General features: G+C 47.1%; 1 protein-coding gene across 1 annotated transcript in view; it reads right to left on the bottom strand.

Annotated features, from left to right (window-relative positions):
* The window catches only part of EFCAB8 (EF-hand calcium binding domain 8), a 90,542-nt gene that overhangs the window by 44,269 nt on the left and 27,474 nt on the right, over positions 1-18,799 (bottom strand). The window contains exons 8-11 of the mRNA XM_067467070.1: positions 18,532-18,616; positions 17,207-17,319; positions 10,441-10,514; positions 9,918-10,048 (exon numbers count right to left, since the gene is read on the bottom strand). Coding sequence (XP_067323171.1) covers positions 9,918-10,048; positions 10,441-10,514; positions 17,207-17,319; positions 18,532-18,616 — 403 coding nt within the window. The remainder of the gene's footprint in view (positions 1-9,917; positions 10,049-10,440; positions 10,515-17,206; positions 17,320-18,531; positions 18,617-18,799) is intronic.

Raw genomic sequence — 18,799 nt, 5'->3', positions numbered from 1 at the left:
GTGAGTTGTAGTTGCTAGGATTTATAGTCAACCTACAATCAAAGAGTGTCCTGGACCCAGCCCACAATGGATCTGCACCAAACTTGGCACGCTACCTACATAGCCAACATTGAATATTGGTGGAGTGGTGGGGGGGGGGGCTGTTTTTGAATTCAGGGAGTTGTTTTTTTCATGTTTGGAGCGACTTGAGAAACTGCAAGTCGCTTCTGGTGTGAGAGGATTGGCCGTCTGCAAGGACGTTGCCCAGGGGACGCCCGGATGAATTGATGTTTTTATCATCCTTGTGGGAGGCTTCTCTCATGTCCCCACATGAGGAGCTGGAGCTGGTAGAGGGAGCTCATCCGCCTCTCCCCGGATTCGAACTTGCGACCTGTCGGTCTTCAGTCCTGCCGGCACAGGGGTTAAATCCTCTGCGCCACCGGGTTAAAGCACTGTGCCGACAGGACTGAAGACCGACAGGTCGCAGGTTCGAATCCGGGGAGAGGTGGATGAGCTCCCTCTATTAGCTCTAGCTCCTCATGCGGGGACATGAGAGAAGCCTCCCACAAGGATGATAAAACATCAAAAATAATCCAGGCGTCCCCTGGGCAACGTCCTTGCAGACGGCCAATTCTCTCACAACTGGAGTGGTTGCTCCTGACACGACAAAAAATTAGGGAGTTGTAGTTCACCAACACCAAAAAGGACGAGAATGGGAGGCAGAGAGATCTTCAGCCTTCTCTGCCAAAGGGGTTCCTAAGACCATCAGAAATATGTGTTTTCTGGTGGTCTTTGGCGACTCCTCTGAAACTCCCCAGGGGTCCCGACCCCCAGGTTGAGAAACACTGGTGTAGATGCACACTATGTCTACTAAGCAGGCTAAACCACATGGGGCTTAGGAGACTGTGGCTTGGTATGTATCCCCTTATTGTCATCCTATGTAATTTGTCATTTAAATTGGAAGAGAGGGGAACTTTGCCCAGTTAATTTATTCCATTTTTACTGCACTCTGCTTTGAAGCCGTGGGCATTTAATCCTGAGTCTTCTTGGGCATTTACTCCATTTAAGAGAGGGAGAAATATGGCCGGATGCACTCGCCATCCATCAGAGCCGCCTGGAAGGCACAGAATAAACACCATCAGGATTTGTTTGCCTCTTTAGTGGCTGTGTTTTATTGTTTTAATTTGCTCTTAAATACCCGGCAGTCTCTTTGATGAAGTGCAAGGACCAAATATGTTCAATAAATGAATATGAATGGAGGGAAATCGGAAATGCAACACCACCATCTCCTGTCTGGTTCCCTAACTGCAAGCGTGAATAGTACTTGGCACTTTCAATAGGCCTCAAAATGTTTTATAGGTGTGTGATCTTTACAACATCCTGAAAGGTAAGCCATTCATAATATACTAGAATCCTAGACTTGAAGGGACCCCCAAAGGCCATCCAGTCCAACCCCCCTTCTGCCGTACAGAAAGACACAATCCAAGCCTTCCCAACAGGTGGCCATCCAGCACTTTAACAAGGACAAAACATCAAGCAGGAAACTATATTTGACGGACCAGTAGTCTTAAAAGCAATAGAGACCTGTGTAAAGCAATCATTGTCTCTAAAAGCAACTTGACATGCTTTCATCTTTAGTTTTAAATGTGTCGTGGTGTTATTGTCTAATGTTTATTGCTATTGTTTTAATGTTTATTGCTTGTTTTATGAGTTTATTTATTGTTGTATTTGTTATGCTGTTGTTTTATTGATGTGTTGGGCCTCAACCTCTTGTAAGCTGCACCGAGTCCTTCGGGAGATGTTAGCAGGGTATGAATAAAGGTTTATTATTATTATTATTATCAACAAAATGTTTGGTGTAATCTCAACATGGAAAAAAAGAATCAGAGCGTGCGGGTTGTTGTAGGTTTTTCCTAAACGGGGCCCACTTTGACTGGGGACTATTTGACCGGGGACCAGTTTGACCGGGGCCCACTTTAAGGGACCACAGGTGGGGCACCACTGGTGTAGATGCATGCTCTGATTTGTATTGTCGAAGGCTTTCATGGCTGGAATCACTGGGTTGTTGTAGGTTTTTCCGGGCTATATGGACATGTTCTAGAGGCATTTTCTCCTGACGTTTCGCCTGCATTTATGGCAAGCATCCTCAGAGGACATTGCTGACCAATTGATAAACAGAGGCAGATGGACCTCTAAGAGGGCAGTTTGTAATTCCTTGGCCCAAATCCTGGGTAAAAGACAACAGGATATAAGACTAGAAGCCATAGTGTGGTTATGGAGGGACTACCAATCATCTGACCGTTCCTCCCGTCTTCAAATAACACCAGAAGACAATTCATGGCTCGGAGAGCTTATGGCAAAACGCTCTGTCTTAAAGAATTGGGGCATTACCATTAGGAGGGTAGTTGTGGACCCCCAGATACGCCCCTTATTTGCCTCCGGGGTTCCTTCTCGCCATACACCATCAGGTCCCCGTGTGAATTCCACAATTAGCTCCCCGGTTAGGGCCTCCCCCTCCCCCCCTCCTGGTTCATACCATTTTGAGACTCCATCTGCCCCGGTCGCCCCCGCTCAACCAACCACACTCCTTCGCTCGAGAACACTCCCCTTATTCAGCCCACTCAGCTCCCTTGATGTTTCACTATCTACCTCATCATCAGAAACATCTTTACCTAACGCCCAAGGGAGATTATTCCCCAGCCCGACATCTTCCTCTGAGAGCTGACTAGTCATAGATCCTGCTCATGTAGGGGGGGGGGGAGGGCTCCAGAGGAAGGGGGTGCCATCCAAGTCGTGTGGGGGAGGAGAATAGCGGGTCACCAACATCCCAGGGAGAAGCGCAACAGAGTTCTTGCGACCCTGGAGAAGGTAGGTAGTGGTAGGCTCCAAGGCAGCCCCCTTGGCCTTAAGGTCCTGCTGATTAATGCCAGATCCGTGAATGGTAAGACCGCGGCCATCCAGGACTTGATCATGGATGAGAGGGCGGATCTGGCATGCATCACCGAGACCTGGTTGGATGAGCTGGGGGGAGTAAATCTCACCCAGTTGTGTCCACCTGGTTTCGGAGTGCATCAGCAGGCCAGACAAGGGGGGCGGGGAGGAGGGGTCGCAGTGGTCTTCCGGCAATCCATCGCCGTGACCAGATGCGTTGTCCCGCTAGCTTCTGGGTTTGATTGTGTCCACTTGAGGGTGGGGAGCCGTGACAGTGTGGGGTTCCTGCTGGTGTATCGCCCACCCCGAGATCCAGCAGCTTCCCTGTCTGAGTTAGCGGAAGTGGTCTCTAATTCGGCCTTGCTCTCCCAGCGCCTGGTGGTGCTGGGAGACTTTAACATCCACGCCGAGACCACTTTATCTGGCGCAGCTCAGGACTTTATGGCCACCATGACGGCCATAGGACTGTCACAGATAATATCCGGCCCCACGCATCAAGCTGGGCACACTCTCGACCTTGTCTTTGTGGCGGACAACGAATTGATCAGAGTGGAAGATCAAAATATCCTTCCAGTGTCATGGTCTGACCATCATCTGATCACATTTAGACTTACTGCGACCCTAAACCTCCGCAGGGGTGGAGGACAAATTAAGATGGTCCGCCCTAGGAGACTGATGGATCCGGATGGATTCCTGAGGAATCTTAGGGTTCTTCCTGCCTTGGAGCCGGGCGATTCTATCGACGCCTTGGTAACTCTCTATAACGGGGAGATGGCCAGGGCGTTAGATATGATCGCACCCGAACGCCCCATCTCGTTGCGTCGTGACAGGCCATCTCCTTGGTTCACCGAGGGGCTGGCTGTGATGAAGCATACGAGAAGGGGGCTAGAGCGCAAATGGAGGAAATCTCGAGTTGTATCTGATCGAACACGGGCTAGAGCCTCCCTTAAGGCATACTCCGTGGCCATACGGGCGGCCAGGAAGTCATTCACGACCGCTCGTATAGCATCTGCAGCAAATAGATCATCGGAGCTGTTTCGGGTCGTGGGGGAACTCCTCCACCCACCTGCGGTGGAGGAGGTCCCTGACGACCCCGCAGCTCGGTGTCGCGATTTCGCACACCATTTTGCAGATAAAGTCGCCCAGATACGCCTCGAGCTCGACTCCAATTCCATCGCAGTGCCTGAAGAGGTGACGGAGGTACCTGCTTGTCGAATTTTGTGGGATTCTTTTAGGCATGTTCTTCCTGAAACCGTGGAGGAGATTCTTGGGGCTGTGAGAGCGACCACCTCATCTCTAGACCCATGCCCATCTTGGCTCATTAAATCAGCCAGGGAGGGGTTGGTTGACTGGTTTGTATTGATTATCAATGCATCGTTGGAGCAAGGGATTTTTCCATCTGGTTTGAAACAGGCTGTGGTTCGTCCACTCCTCAAAAAAGCTTCCCTTGACTCCACGGTGCTGAGTAACTACGGACCGATCTCCAACCTCCCCTTTCTGGGCAAGGTGCTGGAGCGGGTGGTCGCCTCGCAGCTCCAGGGCTTCCTAGACGATACCAACTACCTAGACCAGGCACAGTCTGGTTTCAGGCCTGGTCATGGCACCGAGACAGCCTTGGTCGCCTTGGTGGATGACCTCCGCAGAGAGCTGGACAGGGGGAGTGTGACCCTGTTGGTTCTCCTGGACATCTCAGCGGCTTTCGATACCATCGATCATGGTATCCTTCTGGGTCGTCTCTCCGGGATGGGCCTTGGGGGCACGGTTCTGTCGTGGCTCCAGTCCTTCCTGGAGGGACGCACCCAGATGGTGAAGCTGGGAGACGCCTGCTCGGACCCCTGGCCTTTGACCTGTGGGGTCCCGCAAGGATCTATCTTGTCGCCCATGCTCTTTAACATCTACATGAAACCGCTGGGAGAGGTCATCCGGAGTTTTGGAGTTGGGTGCCATCTCTATGCGGATGACACACAACTCCACTACTCCTTTCCACCTAATTCCAAGGAGGCTTCTCGGGTGCTGGACGAGTGCCTGGTCGCTGTGTCGATCTGGATGAGGAAGAACAAGCTGAAGATCAATCCCGACAAGACAGAGGTCCTCCTGGTCGATCGTAAACCGGATCGGGGTATAGGGTGGCAACCTGTGTTGGACGGGGTTACACTCCCCCTGAAGCCACAGGTCCGCAGTTTGGGTGTCCTCCTGGATTCTTCGCTTACACTTGAGGCTCAGGTGTCGGCGGTATCCGGGAGGGCCTTTGCACAACTGAGACTTGTGCGCCAGCTGCGACCGTACCTCGTGAAGGCGGATCTGGCCGGGGTGGTCCACGCCTTGGTCACCTCTAGAATGGACTACTGCAATGCGCTCTACGTGGGGCTGCCCTTGAAGACGGCTCGGAAACTACAATTGGTCCAGCGGGCAGCAGCCAGGATGCTAACTGGAGCTCATTATCAAGAGAGGTCAACCCTCTTGTTCAAGGAGCTCCACTGGCTGCCATTTATTTTCCGAGCCCAATTCAAGGTGCAGGTGCTCACCTACAAAGCCCTGAACGGTTTGGGACCACCCTACCTGCGTGACCGCATCTCCATCTACGAACCCACACGCTCACTCCGGTCATCTGGGGAGGCCCTGCTCGTGATCCCACCTACGTCGCAAGCGCGCTTGGTGGGGACGCGAGACAGGGCCTTCTCTGTGGCGGCCCCCCGACTTTGGAATGCCCTTCCAAAAGAGCTCCGTCAGGCCCCCACTCTGGCAGTTTTCAGAAGGAATCTAAAAACTTGGCTGTTCCGATGTGCCTTCGCAGATTAGGAATCCCCATCCCAAGTCCTAGATGCACTTTAGCACAACTAATGTTGCTGCACACCGCACTTAATCCTACGTTCCTCCTGCCATCTCAGCACTTTTAACCCTGTACCCCATTGCGCTGGCCGAACCAGTTTTTAATAGTGTCTTGATGTATTGTTCATTGTGGTTATTTTGCTTAACTGTTTGATTTGCTTTGTTTATTGCTGTGTTATGTTTTCTATTGTATTGTGTTTTGTGGCTTCGGCCCGTGTAAGCCGCATCGAGTCCTTCGGGAGATGCTAGCGGGGTACAAATAAAGTTAATAATAATAATAATAATAATAGAGGTAGTGAGGTCTGCTGGAAGTAGGAAAATGGGTTTATATATCTGTGGAATGACCAGGGTGGGACAAAGGACTCTTGACTGCTGGAGCCAGGTGTGAATGTTTCAACTGACCACCTTAATTAGCATTTGATGGCTTGGCAGTGCCTGAAGGAAGCTTTTGTTGAGAGGTGATTAGATGTGACTGATTGTTTACTCTCTGTTGTTTTGCTGTTGTAATTATAGAGTTTTTTAATATTGGTAGCCAGATTTTGTTCATTTTCATGGTTTCCTCCTTTCTGTTGAAATTGTCCACATGCTTCTTGTGCATTTCAACAGATATATAAACCCATTTTCTTACTTCCAACAGACCTCACTACCTTTATGCTTGCCATAAATGCAGGCGAAACGTCAGGAGAAAATGCCTCTAGAACATGTCCATATAGCCCGAAAAAACCTACAACAACCCAGTGATTCCAGCCATGAAAGCTTTCGACAATACAAATCAAAGCATGCATCTACACCAGTGGTGCCCCACCTGTGGTCCCTCAAAGTGGGCCCCGGTCAAAGTGGGCCCCGATCAAAATGGTCCCCGGTCAAATAGTCCCCAGTCAAAGTGAGCCTCGTTTAAAGTAGGCCCCGATCAAAGTGGTCCCCGATCAAAGTGGTCCCCGGTCAAAGTGGGCCCCAGTCAAGTGGTCTCCGGTCAAAGTGAGCTCTGGTCAAGTGGTCCCTGGTCATGTGGTCCCCGGTCAAGGTGGGCCCCGATCAAAGTGGGCCCCGATCAAAGTGGGCCCCAGTCAAAGTGGGCCCCGGTCAAAGCGGGCCCCGGTCAAAGTGGGCCCTGGTCATGTGGTCCCCAGTCAAAGTACGCCCCAATCAAAGTGGGCCCCGGTCAAAGTGGGCCCCGGTCAAAGTGGGCCCCGGTCAAAGTGGGCTCCGGTCAAAGTGGGCCCCGGTCAAAGTGGGCCCCGGTTGGGAACCACTGATCTATACTGTAGAATTAGCACAGTTTGATACCACTTTGCTCAATGCTATGGCAGTTGGATAAGACACCAGGATTCTTTGTCAGAGAAGGCTAAAGACCTTGTAAAGCTACAACTCCCAAGTCTCCATAGCACTGAGCCACAACAGTTAAAGTAATATCAAACAGAATGTCTTCTGCAGTGTAAATGCACTCAGAGAGGCTCAAAAGAGGAAACTTCTGTAGTAATGGGAGATTTATTTATTTATTTATTTATTTATTTATTTATTTATGTTGCATCTATATGCTGCCCTTCTCCCAGAGTGGGACCCAAAGTGGCTTTAGATAGATAGATAGATAGATAGATAGATAGATAGATAGATATGGAAGAAGGGTTAAAGGGACACCGCTTCAGCTACCGTCACACAGAAAGTAAAAAATTACAAGCCCCAGTTATGACAGCGAGGCAAGAATGTCTAGTTGCTCTAAATGGCTCTGTCTATGACCATAAAAATCCTGAACAATAGCGCATTAGGAAATGCTGATGATCAAACAGCATGTGCTAAACGGGTTTGTTGGTGTGAGGAGGATGTCCGCAATTCCACTTAAGCAAAAGTAATTGTCATTGATGACACTTTCTGCATTTTAATGTGCACCTGCCTCACTGTTTAGAGTATCTGTGTCACACTCTAGCCTTGAGACACTTTTTCACCCAGCACCATCCCAGAGTCCGGTAGTACTAACGACAGCGGTTTATTGTGAAAAGTGGGCGCAAAGGGGGGAGAGGGCATATAGCGATGTTGTCTCCACTGAAGGCACCAAGTAAAAATCACTTAATTTAAACCCAAGCCCAACCAAGAAGCCGTGACATCATATCTAATACACGTGTTATGTGTCATGTGTGCTTTTGACCTACGCAACCGTGAAGCCAACAGGAAATTGAAAGTCACCAGAGAAGTTGTCGAAGGCTTTCATGGCCAGAATCACTAGGTTGTTGTAGGTTTTTCCAGGCTATATGGCCATGTTCTAGAGGCATTTTCTCCTGATGTTTCACCTGCATCCATGGCAAGCATCCTCAGAGGTAGTGAGGTCTCTCTATCTCTGAGGATGCTTGCCATAGATGCAGGCGAAACGTCAGGAGAAAATGCCTCTAGAACATGGCCATATAGCCTGGAAAAACCTACAACAACTCACCTGAGAAGGTCAAGAGCTTGAACATTGTTTCCATCCTAAATATCTGCTATCCATCTCTAATGGCTCTTTTACCCTTTTGTGCCTATATGATCATCCAGACATCATAATAACAATAATAACAACAACAACAACAACAACAACAACAACAACAACAGAAGAGAAAACTGGTCAAAGAAGGCTCTCCATGGACAGTTCCTGGGAAAAATTGAGAGCCAAATTGACAAAGAAAAAACATGGCTGTGGCTCACAAATGGGACTCTGAAAAAGGAGACAAAGGAGGGCCTGATTCTGGCAGCCCAAGAACAAGCCATTCAAACCAAGGCCATCAAAGCCAGAATTGAAAAGTCAATGACAGATCCGAAGTGTAGACTCTGCAAGGAAGCAGATGAAACAATAGATCCCATCCTCAGCTGCTGCAAGAAGATCACGCAGACAGACTACAAGCAGAGGCACAACACCGTTGCTCAGATGATTAATTGGAACGTGTGCCACAAAGACCATCTGCCTGCAACAAAGAACTGGTGGGATCACAAGCCGGAAAAAGTTACAGAGAATGAACACGCCGAACTCCTCTGTCCGAATTCAGACAGACAGAGGTTTGGAGCACAAGACTCTTGACCTCACAATTGTGTTAAAAAACAAAGTATGGATCATCAATGTTGCAATCCCAGGTGACAGCGGGATGGAAGAGAAACAACTGGAAAAGCTGACATGATACGAGGGTTTGAAGATCAAATTGCAAAGGCTCACAAGCCAGGCAAGGTGGTCCCAGTGGTGATCGGCACACTGGGTGCAGTGCCTAAAGACCTTGGCTTGCACTTAAACACAATCGGCGCTGACAAAATTACCATCCTACTGGGATCTGCATGCACTATTCGCCGATACATCACACAGTCCTGGACACTTGGGAAGTGTCCGAAACGTGATCCAATACAACAGCCAGCAGAGTGGTCTTGTCTGCTGTGGACTCATCTTGTTGTGTTTCATTGGAGGGGGAGGGGGAGGAGGAGGAGAAAGAGGAGGAGGAAGAGGAGGAGGAAGAGGAGGAAGAGGAGGAGGAGGAGGAGGAGGAGGAGGAGAAAGAGGAGGAGGAGGAGGAGGAAGAGGAGGAAGGGGAGGAGGAGGAAGAGGAGGAAGGGGAGGAGGAGGAGGAAGAGGAGAAAGAGGAGGAAGAGGAGGAGGAGAAAGAGGAGGAGGAGGAAGGGGAAGAGGAGGAAGAGGAGGAGGAGAAGGAGGAGGAGAAGGAGAAGGATTTAAAGATTGAACTGCAAAGACACTGGCACAAGCCAGTCAAGGGGGCCCCTGTGATAATCGGTACTCTGGGTGCAGTGCCTAAAGACCTTGGCCTGTACTTAAACACAATCAGCGCTCACAAAATTACCATCTGCCAGCTGCAGAATGCCATCCTACTGGGATCTGCATGCATTATTCGCCGATACATCACACAGTCCTAGACACTTGGGAAGTGCCCTACGTGTAATTCAGTACAACAAGCATAGTGATCTTGTTTGCTGTGAACTAATCTTGTTGTGTTTCAAATAATCATCATCAGCAACAGCAACATCATCTTAGACTCATTCCTGTGGGGTCCACATGTGGCTCATAGACTTGACTTTAAAGTTTCTTCTAGGCACCTCTGATGACTCTTTCACCCCCTTTGTGCCTATATGATCATACAGACCCACGAGGGTCACTTTCACCCCACAGTTTTGCAAAGTATTTCTCCAAGCGGCAAGGAAAGGCTTTATCTTACTGGATTTTGCCCTCGATGTGCGTGGGGAGATAGGTCAGGGCCATGGCGCTGTTTTCCACGGGAGTGCAGGAGGCGACCAGGTTGAGCTGGGAGACGTACATGATCTGGTGGACCCAGTCCCCATGCAGAGCCTATGATGGAAGAAGAGGGGTAAATTGGGGAAAACAATGCATACAGACCTAATACAGATGGATGGATGGACGGACGGACGGACGGACAGATAGATAGGCTCCACTTGCTTCACTGCCAACAGACCCCTGAAGATGCCAGTGGCCACAGGTGCAGGCGAAATGTCAGGAGATAATACAACTAGAACATGGCCATTCAGCCTGGAAAACACACAGCAACCCGGTTCCCTTTTTGCTTCCTGATGATGGACCCTTTCCCCAATTTGGTCTTTTCAGATATGGTGGAAAAGGAAATGTAAAGGGCTCAGAGACAGTGGAAGCTCCCTGGAGTCAGATTATTTGGAATGTTCACCACCAAAGAATGTCACAGTTCAGAGGCACATGTAAAAACTCACGGAAATGGTGAAATTCCTGTACACATCCAACTTTGTTTTCAGGACGATGTTCACGGGGACCCTGGCTAAGCCACCTGTGAGGGGAAGACAAAAGGAGGCATCATTGGGAATAGAGGGTCCAGATTGAGGGAAGGTACGGTAGATACTATTCTATTCTACTCTATTCTGCTGTCCAGTTTTGGGCAGAGCAATTCAAGAATGGGATGGACAAGGTGAAATGTGCACAGAGAAAGGCCACCAAAATGGTCAAAGGTCTAGAATTCACGAATCCCTCTCAGAAGAAGATTAAGGAGTTGGGGAGAAAAGAAGTCTGAGAAAAGAAGTCTGAGAAGAGACATGAAAGCCAGGTTCCAATATTGGAAAGAATGTGTTGGGAATCAGCCTGTGTTCATGTTTCATGATGCTCAGGGTCATGATGTGGAACGTGATGAGGGCAATGATGGTGCTGAGGTGCAAGATGGAGATGGTTTGGTCAATGATTTTCATGCAAACAATGACAAAGAGGCCCCAGTGCAAAGGGCAGTTTCTCATGAGAATATTCCTGCTGGGCTTAAGGATGATGGTTCACTCCCTCTTTCTGTCAGCTCTCAAGATTTGAGTTTGGAAAACAATCTGACACCTGGAAATTTTAATGAGCAGCCAGAAAGGGAGTTGAAAAATAGGCGGCTACCATTTAACCAGGATCAACAACAAACTCAATGTTTATGTCGCTCCGAAAGACTTTGTCAGATAAGAGACAAGAGTGAGGGAAATGAAACCAATTTTTGGGTTTTGCGATATAAGGTTTGCTTCAAGGGAAAGCCTTTAGATTAGGCAATGTTTGGAAATCATGTTCATGTGCCTTGGAAATCCTGTTCAAGTGGTCTTGTTCTTATAGAGATTTTTGCCATTTTGCTGTGGTCTAGCACCTTCTGGATTATCTTTGTAACCTGTTGATTCCTGTCTGGATAAATACTGCCTTAGATTGTTTTTATAACTTTTGTGGACATGGCTTTGAATTACTGCATTTTACTGATCTTTTACATTTTGATTTTTTTTTAATTTTTACAAGCATTTCTTTCTACTGGCTATTTTACTCAGCTTCAATAAAAAGGATTGGTTTTTCACTCAATGTGTGGTGTGTTTTAAAGACAGAGGGTATCGTTTCTGTTCTGGAGTGCAACAGAATGTCCCATTGAGGAGGAGACAAGTTTACTCTCTGCTGCTCTAGAAACTAGGATACATGGGAGTAATAGACTCCAATTGCAACACCAAGAGATTCCACCTCAGCATTATGAAGAACATCCTGTTGTAAGAAGAACTGTTCCATAGTGGAATGTTCTGCTTGGGAATCTCATGGAGTCGTCTTGATGTTTTTCACCAGAGGCTGGACGGCCATCTGTCGGAAGGGCTTTGATGGTGTCTTATGCCTGACAGAAAGGATGGGGTTGGACTGGATGGCCTCAAAGGGACCCTTTCAACTTCAGTGAAAAACAGACTGCCTGTGAGCCTATGGGAGTCTCCTTCTCTGGAGGTTTTGAATCAGAGGCTGGATGGCCATCTGTCGGGAAGGCTTTGATGGTGTCTTCTGCCTGGCAGAAAGAAGGGGGTTGGACTGGATGACCTCAAGGGGACGCTTTCAACTCCAGTGGAATATAGACTGCCTGGGAGTCTATGGGAGTCTCCTTCTCTGGAGGTTTTGAAGCAGAGGCTGGGTGGCCATCTGTCGGGAGGGCTTTGATGATGTCTTCTGCCTGACAGAAAGGATGGGGTTAGACTGGATGGCCTCAAGGGAACCCTTTCAACTCCAGTGGAATATAGATTGCCTGGGAGCCTACGGGAGTCTCCTTCTCTGGAAGTTTTGGAGCAGAGGCTGGATGGTCATCTGTTGGGAGGACTTTGGCGGTGTCTTCCTGCATGGCAGAAAGGAGGGGGTTGGACTAGATGGCCTCTTAGCCAGGATTCTTCGAAAAGGTATCACTTGACAACTATCAACTTCCAGCAACTGGGAAACACTATTTCCCAGTAATTGGGTCTATCTAGATTCCTCGTTCACAATCCAGAATGGTTGGCCAATGCGGAGTTTGAATAAGGAAATTCTTGTGCCATAGGCATGGGTGCAAAGCCATGTATGTATATGCGAGTGATGAAACAGCAGCTGGTAATTTAGAAGGGACAACTGCAAAAAGAACGAGAAAAATAAAAATTGCATAAAAACACTTAGGAGTGATGGATCTCTCTCTTTTTCTCTCTCCAAAGGGCTCCTGTAGATGAGTGGGTTTACAACCTTATTTATCTGCGGAGGACTCGCAGCAGCTTGCCTTAACTTGAAAGCACAACATAACAGAAAGCCAATTAAAAAGTGTAATAAACAGAGACAGAAGATTTTATAGAAAGCCATTTTTAACACAAAATAAACATATAAGTAATAAAGATCCAGCAGCCGGTGCGAGAAGCCCAGCAAGTGGGCAAGAGGACTCTTCATAAGACAAATGGTTCCATGGTGTGTATGTGCTTCTGCTATTTCCTTTCACTAGGGCTCCATTTCAGCATTTGTTAGTCCAGCAAATATTGCAAAGCTCCAACAACAACAACAACAAAAACACTTTCGTTATATTCCACTCTTCTCACCCCAAAGGGTGAGAACAGCCAAGTCTTGAGCACCTTTACAAAAGGTCGCAACTCCGACATTGCTCTAATATATGGAGGCAATGAGTTCCACAGAATTGGAGCATTGATCGAAAAAGCTCTTACGCCTTATAGCTTCCAAATGTGCCTCCCTAGGACCCGGTATGTAGAGGAGATGTTCCTGGGTGGATCGAGGTGACCACTGATGGGGAAAAGGAATGAGGCGGTCCCTAAGATATAAAAGTCCTTGGCCATTTTGAGCTCTCAATGTCAGGATCAGGATCTTGTAAGAGATCCGATGTTCTATTGGTAGCCAACGCAGTTGTTGCAGAATCGGTGTAATATGGGATCTTACAGATGATCCTGCTAGCAGCCTGGCTGCCGCATTTTGGACCATTCGAATCTTCTGGGTCGTTGATTTCGGAAGGCCGGCATATAAGGCATTGCAATAGTCCAACCTCGTGGTGACTGTTGCGTGGATTACCGTTGCCAATGCTTCTACCAAAAGGTCGGATGCCAATTTCCTTGCCTGGCGAAGATGAAAAAAGGCCTGCTTCCTTATGGCCGTGATCTGGGCCTCCATCGTTAGCGATGAGTCCAACACAACCCCAAGGCTTTTAAGAGTGGCAGACGAAACCAGAGCTTCCCCATCGAAATCAGGCAGAGACTGGGTTAATTTTGGCAACTGGCCAGGCCAGAGGATCTCAGTTTTTGCAGGATTGACTTTTAGTCTGCTTGCTCATAGCCAACTCATCACTGCTTCCAAATACAGCTTAAAGTTCTCAGGAATCACGGTTGTCCCAGGTTCAAGATGCAAGAGTAGCTGGGTATCATCTGCATACTGGTAGCACTCTAAGCCAAAGCTCCACACCAGTCCAGCAAGTGGTCGGGCGTAGATGTTAAATAACAGGGGCGAGAGGAGAGCACCCTGGGGAACTCACTCCACAGCAAAGGATCACAGTGCACATACGCAGCAAACATTCAATGCTGCTTTGTATAGACTATACACAAACAGACAGAACAGAAGGAAGTGTGTTGATTTGACTCGAGTTTCCAGCTGTTTTGGTGCCATAGAAGGTTGGGCTCCAGCCACAGGGGATTGCTGTAGCTCCATCCTCTATGACGAAGATCCGTCAGGACTTCCTCCTTCCATTTGGTCACCCAGCATTTTCTGACCTTTTTTATGGCATTGTAAAACACCTCCCCCGCTTTTAGTGGTACCTAATTTCTCTAATTACAGTTGGTAGAAGCATTGGCAACGGTAATTAGGCTGGAAAAGAAGCCTGGATAATAGTGTGGCAAACCTCCATTTTGAGAGTGTATGCCAGGGAAGCAGCCATCTTGAGTGGGGATAGCTAGAAGATGGGAGGAGTTTGAGGTCTCTTAGGATTGGCTAGAGCAGAGGGGAGGAGCCAAGTCTTAAGAGGGAAAAGATTTCAGCTTCTGTGGAGATGAGAGTTGGGAGCTGGTGGAAGAAGAAGTGTTTTTGAAAACTGGGTTTTTAGAGAGAGAGCGTCTGTGTCAGGGAGGGCTGATTAGCTGACAGGAAAGGTCAGGCAGCTACCTGATTTCTTGTGGGAGATAGCACAAGGGATTAGCTCTCTAGACTTAGTTAGTTAGCAGTAAGAACTCTGGGAGAGTTAGAATGGATAACTCAGGGGACTGCCTAGGTTAGGTTAGACAGAAACTCGTTGCTATTTCTCTGAAGTAGGGTGGGGGATTTTTTGTAACCAGCAGCTATAGCTGTTTTATTAGTTCTGTATGTAACCAAGTGAAGAAACTTATTTCAAGCAACCATCAAGCTATAGTACACTTTTGTAACAAGTAAAACGTTTTGTGCCTCTCAGAAGAAGAAGTTTGTTGTCTGTTTTTATAAATAAATCTTTTTCTATTTAACTTCCAAAAGGGGTTCTATCGTTCCTCAATCTATCAGTAATCCTATGTGATAATTCTAGCCTCTTTAATATCCTAATACCACAGAAAGGTCTCTTATCCAAACAGTCATTTTGGGAGCTAAGGGGAGAGCTGTGTTGGCAGAGAAGGGAAAAGTTTACCTCAAAAACCCATTTTAAAAATCCTAAGACATTTTGGGTTGGTGGCAGCATTAAACCCAAAGAAGACTGAAGCAGTGTTCACTCTACCATTACACACATCTAACATCATCTCGCTACCATACTAGTGTCCAGTAGTGTGATATTATATATAATCCTTTACAGTGGTGTTCAGCTGTGGGATATATTATAGTATATACTTTATACTGGTGGGATTTATAATAGATATAATTTGCACTTCTCTATAATTAGAGCCAGTGGCGAGATTGATATTGTACACTTCTCTATACAGCTCAAGCTGTTTTTGAAAAGTTTAGGTAAACAGTGAGCAGGGCTGACAGTCAGGTGCTCATGCTGACCCAGGGCTTCGAACTTGCAACATTTTGGTTGATAGATCTTATAGTTGCTGGTGATTTACCAGCTGTGCTAAACCTCTGGCCCAAATACAAGTGTTGTGTAAGTGTGGTCCTTAACACACATGCCCAGGGAGCTCTCTCTTTCTTGTTTTCAACAAGGCAGCTGTAATAGATGTGGGGTCTTCCATAGCTTTATTGACAACACTAAAGTGGTATAGCAGAGGTGAAAAACACATCACTCCTCTGCAGCCAGTTAGTCAGTCTAAAGGTGTCTAGGAGCCTAGAAGCTGCAATATCTTCCACGTCTAAGGTTGAGGAGACTCAGTTTAAGAAGTCTAAGTATGCCGTTGTGCCTGGGGGCTATAACTCAAGGTGAAAGAGACATAGACATGACAACTTTCCCCCAGGGGATTGCTTCTTGTCTTCCTTCCTTCCTCAAAATAGGTTTTATTGTTCACAAAGAGTTATCCCTTTAAGGCAATAAGCTGGAAGTTTCAAAGGGGTAAAGGAAATATACATTACAGTCTCCGGTTGTCTTGGGTCCAAGGAGATTTCGCAGCTGAGAAGCTTTTCCTGTTCCCTCTTTTCTCAATGGCTGTGAAGGTTGGAACAAACACAAGGAAGGCACAGAGTCTTCCTTTTGATCCCAAAGGACCAGTTTGAAGGCACTTGGGTCTCCTCAACGTTGTCCAGGGCGATCTGGGCATGAAGTATGAGTCCCAAGGGTAAAAACCTTAGAATTGGTGATGGGAGGTAACTTAATTAAGGGCTTTAGAGCCAAGTCTCTTTCTCACGTCTATCTGATAGAAAGTTTGATGGTAAAATGGAAAAGGAAAAGCTCTGCCCTCCTCCAGGAAGAGGTGGAGCCAAGCAATTGAGCTGAGGAAGCAATATAACTGGTGCAAACAACATTGATTGACAGCTATAAATAACCAATCAATCCAACTATACATTTACAAACTAGGCAAGTTTGGGCATGTTATACAGTTTAAACCTTTGCACTTTAAAGTCCTACACACAGGTGGTGCCACTTGCACCGTCACACTAAGGTTTAGGAAACTAAGTCAAAGTTTAAGAAGTCCAAGACTGAAGAAATACGTTCAAGACTTGGAGAAACAAAGCACCAAGTCTGCAGTTAAAGGAAGAAAATAGACTTAACAGGCAGTGTTAATGGAAAACAAAGCCAAACAAAGGACACAGAAAAGAGGTTAGAAAGAAGATGTCTTCTGAAGTAGTCAAGAGAAATCCTGTTAAGTTCTGAATCTTCATCTGTTCCTTCAAGTCATCCTGTGTTAGTTAGATCCTGGGAGGAGTGAGGGTGCTGATCTTCCATACAATTAAATTACTTTTTGTTTACTTCTAAACCTTTTGGTGTGAGTTTCCAACTCTGTTCTTCCGGAGGATAAGGCATCTGAGAGTTAGCTCGGGGAACAGAACCGTAGGTTTGGGAACCTGTGGGCTTACTCTTGCTGTCCACCCTTCTTCTCAGGAATGGTTCCTTTATTGATAAGGGTTAAGCCACAGCTCTTCCATTGATCTATGGATAAGTCAATCCCAGCTATCTGGGATCAATTTTTGTACTAAAATTTATTGATTTGTACATGATCGTAAACAGTTGTTTCCATTGCTCCCTCTCTTCTAAAGTTACTAGCCATGGGACATCCCAACATCCACCCATGATAAATTGAACCCTTGACAATCTCCTGCAACTGAAGAGTCAGCCTTTCTAGATCCTACTTCCTATCAGCTTACCAATGTAGCCGCGGACATTGAAAAGCCCGTTCATTATCACATCCGTGGACGTGAAGATCAGGACGTTGCCTTTGACGTCACCAACGCAGAATACGCCTCTGAGTCCATCTGTCCTGGTTCAGGGAGGAAGGAGGAGAAGAAAGAGGAGAAAGAAACCAGGCTGTGGAGGAGAACTGGGCTAGGACTTGGTCTACAAAGGAAGCCAGTGAGTCTGGATGGGCATGCTGAAGCTTTCCTTGGTGGCTCCAACATCTTAGACCAGGCACGGGCAAACTTGGGTCCTCCAGGTGTTTTGAACTTCAACTCTCATAATTCCTAACTACGAATTGTGAGAGTTGTGTCATGTCACAGTTACCTTGAGTCCTCATGGCGGGGAAAGGCATAAAAAGTAAGTAAATACAAAAATCAAGTTTCTGGAATAGAACAACTACTTTCAAAGTAAAGACCCCACAATTAAACAGGAATAATACTTTGAAAACAGGATTTTTGTTACATGGCATTGTGCTGTCACTCGCTGGGCCTATAGCAATTGGCTTTTGAACAGGACGTGCTCTTTGTGCCCAGCGGGAAGCCGGGGTGCCTCAGCGGAGAGGCCCTAAGGATTTCCCTATACAAAGTCTTTAGAACCTTGAAAGGTTTAACAAGGTCTTTTATTATTGCTTAGGTCTTCAACAAACAATCAAATACTTCTCAGATCTTCAACAAGTCAAACAAATACTTCAAGGCTTTGAATCAACGGGTGGCTTTCTTAATCTTGTCCACAAGGGACAGGCAACTGGCTTCGTGAACTGTTTCTTTTCTTTAAGAGGAAAACCCATTTTTCCTCTTTCCTCCTTGGGCAATCTACTTTCTAAACTTTGCTGGTGTGGGCTCTACTCCCGGCTCCAAACTGCTTCTTGGGTCCTGAGTAGACCTACCAGTCAAGGCTTTGTAGATTCTCCAACTGGAGTCCTTTGGAACTGTTTTCCCCCGGAATTTCGTAAGAAACGAAGCTTCTCTACAGGTGGAGCTGATTCACGTCCTGTAGCTAAGCTTTCAACTGTAAGACTGAGCTAAAATGGCTCCCTTTCCTTCCTGAACCCTGGGGAAAGGGGCGGAACTAAAAAAACAACAACGATGATTGATGGGTCATAGGTCCTATACTTGCAAACCAAGGGAAGCCACCTTATTGCAAAATGCATGGAACCTTGGAATATATGCAAACACTCAAAGAAAGAAAAGAAGCTGGAGCTCCTGGTACAGCCATACCTACACAAGCATAATAGGGAGACGGAAGCTGACATGATCTTGCCTGATAGTGCCACATAGGATTTTGGGCAGCCTACCAGTAATCCATGGCTGTAGCGCATCCCTCCAAGTCAACAATGGTAAAAAGCCGGTCACATTTGTTGCCACTGATGTCGAAGAACTCTAGAGGTAGGAAATAAGGACAAAAGGCGATGGGGGGGAGGGGGTTATATTATTCAATGACAACATCATCACATGACAAAAAGCACCGCATGCACACAAGAGTACCCACGGAGCAGCAGGCACCCCAATGACAACATAGACCTCACAATTGCATGCATCCACCCTGCAGAACTAACATAGCTT

This window comes from Anolis sagrei, chromosome 4 (genome assembly GCF_037176765.1).
Source record: "Anolis sagrei isolate rAnoSag1 chromosome 4, rAnoSag1.mat, whole genome shotgun sequence".
Taxonomy (NCBI): domain Eukaryota; kingdom Metazoa; phylum Chordata; class Lepidosauria; order Squamata; family Dactyloidae; genus Anolis; species Anolis sagrei.
Note: the sequence above shows the minus strand (reverse complement) of the source record. Positions and strands in the feature narration are given on the sequence as shown.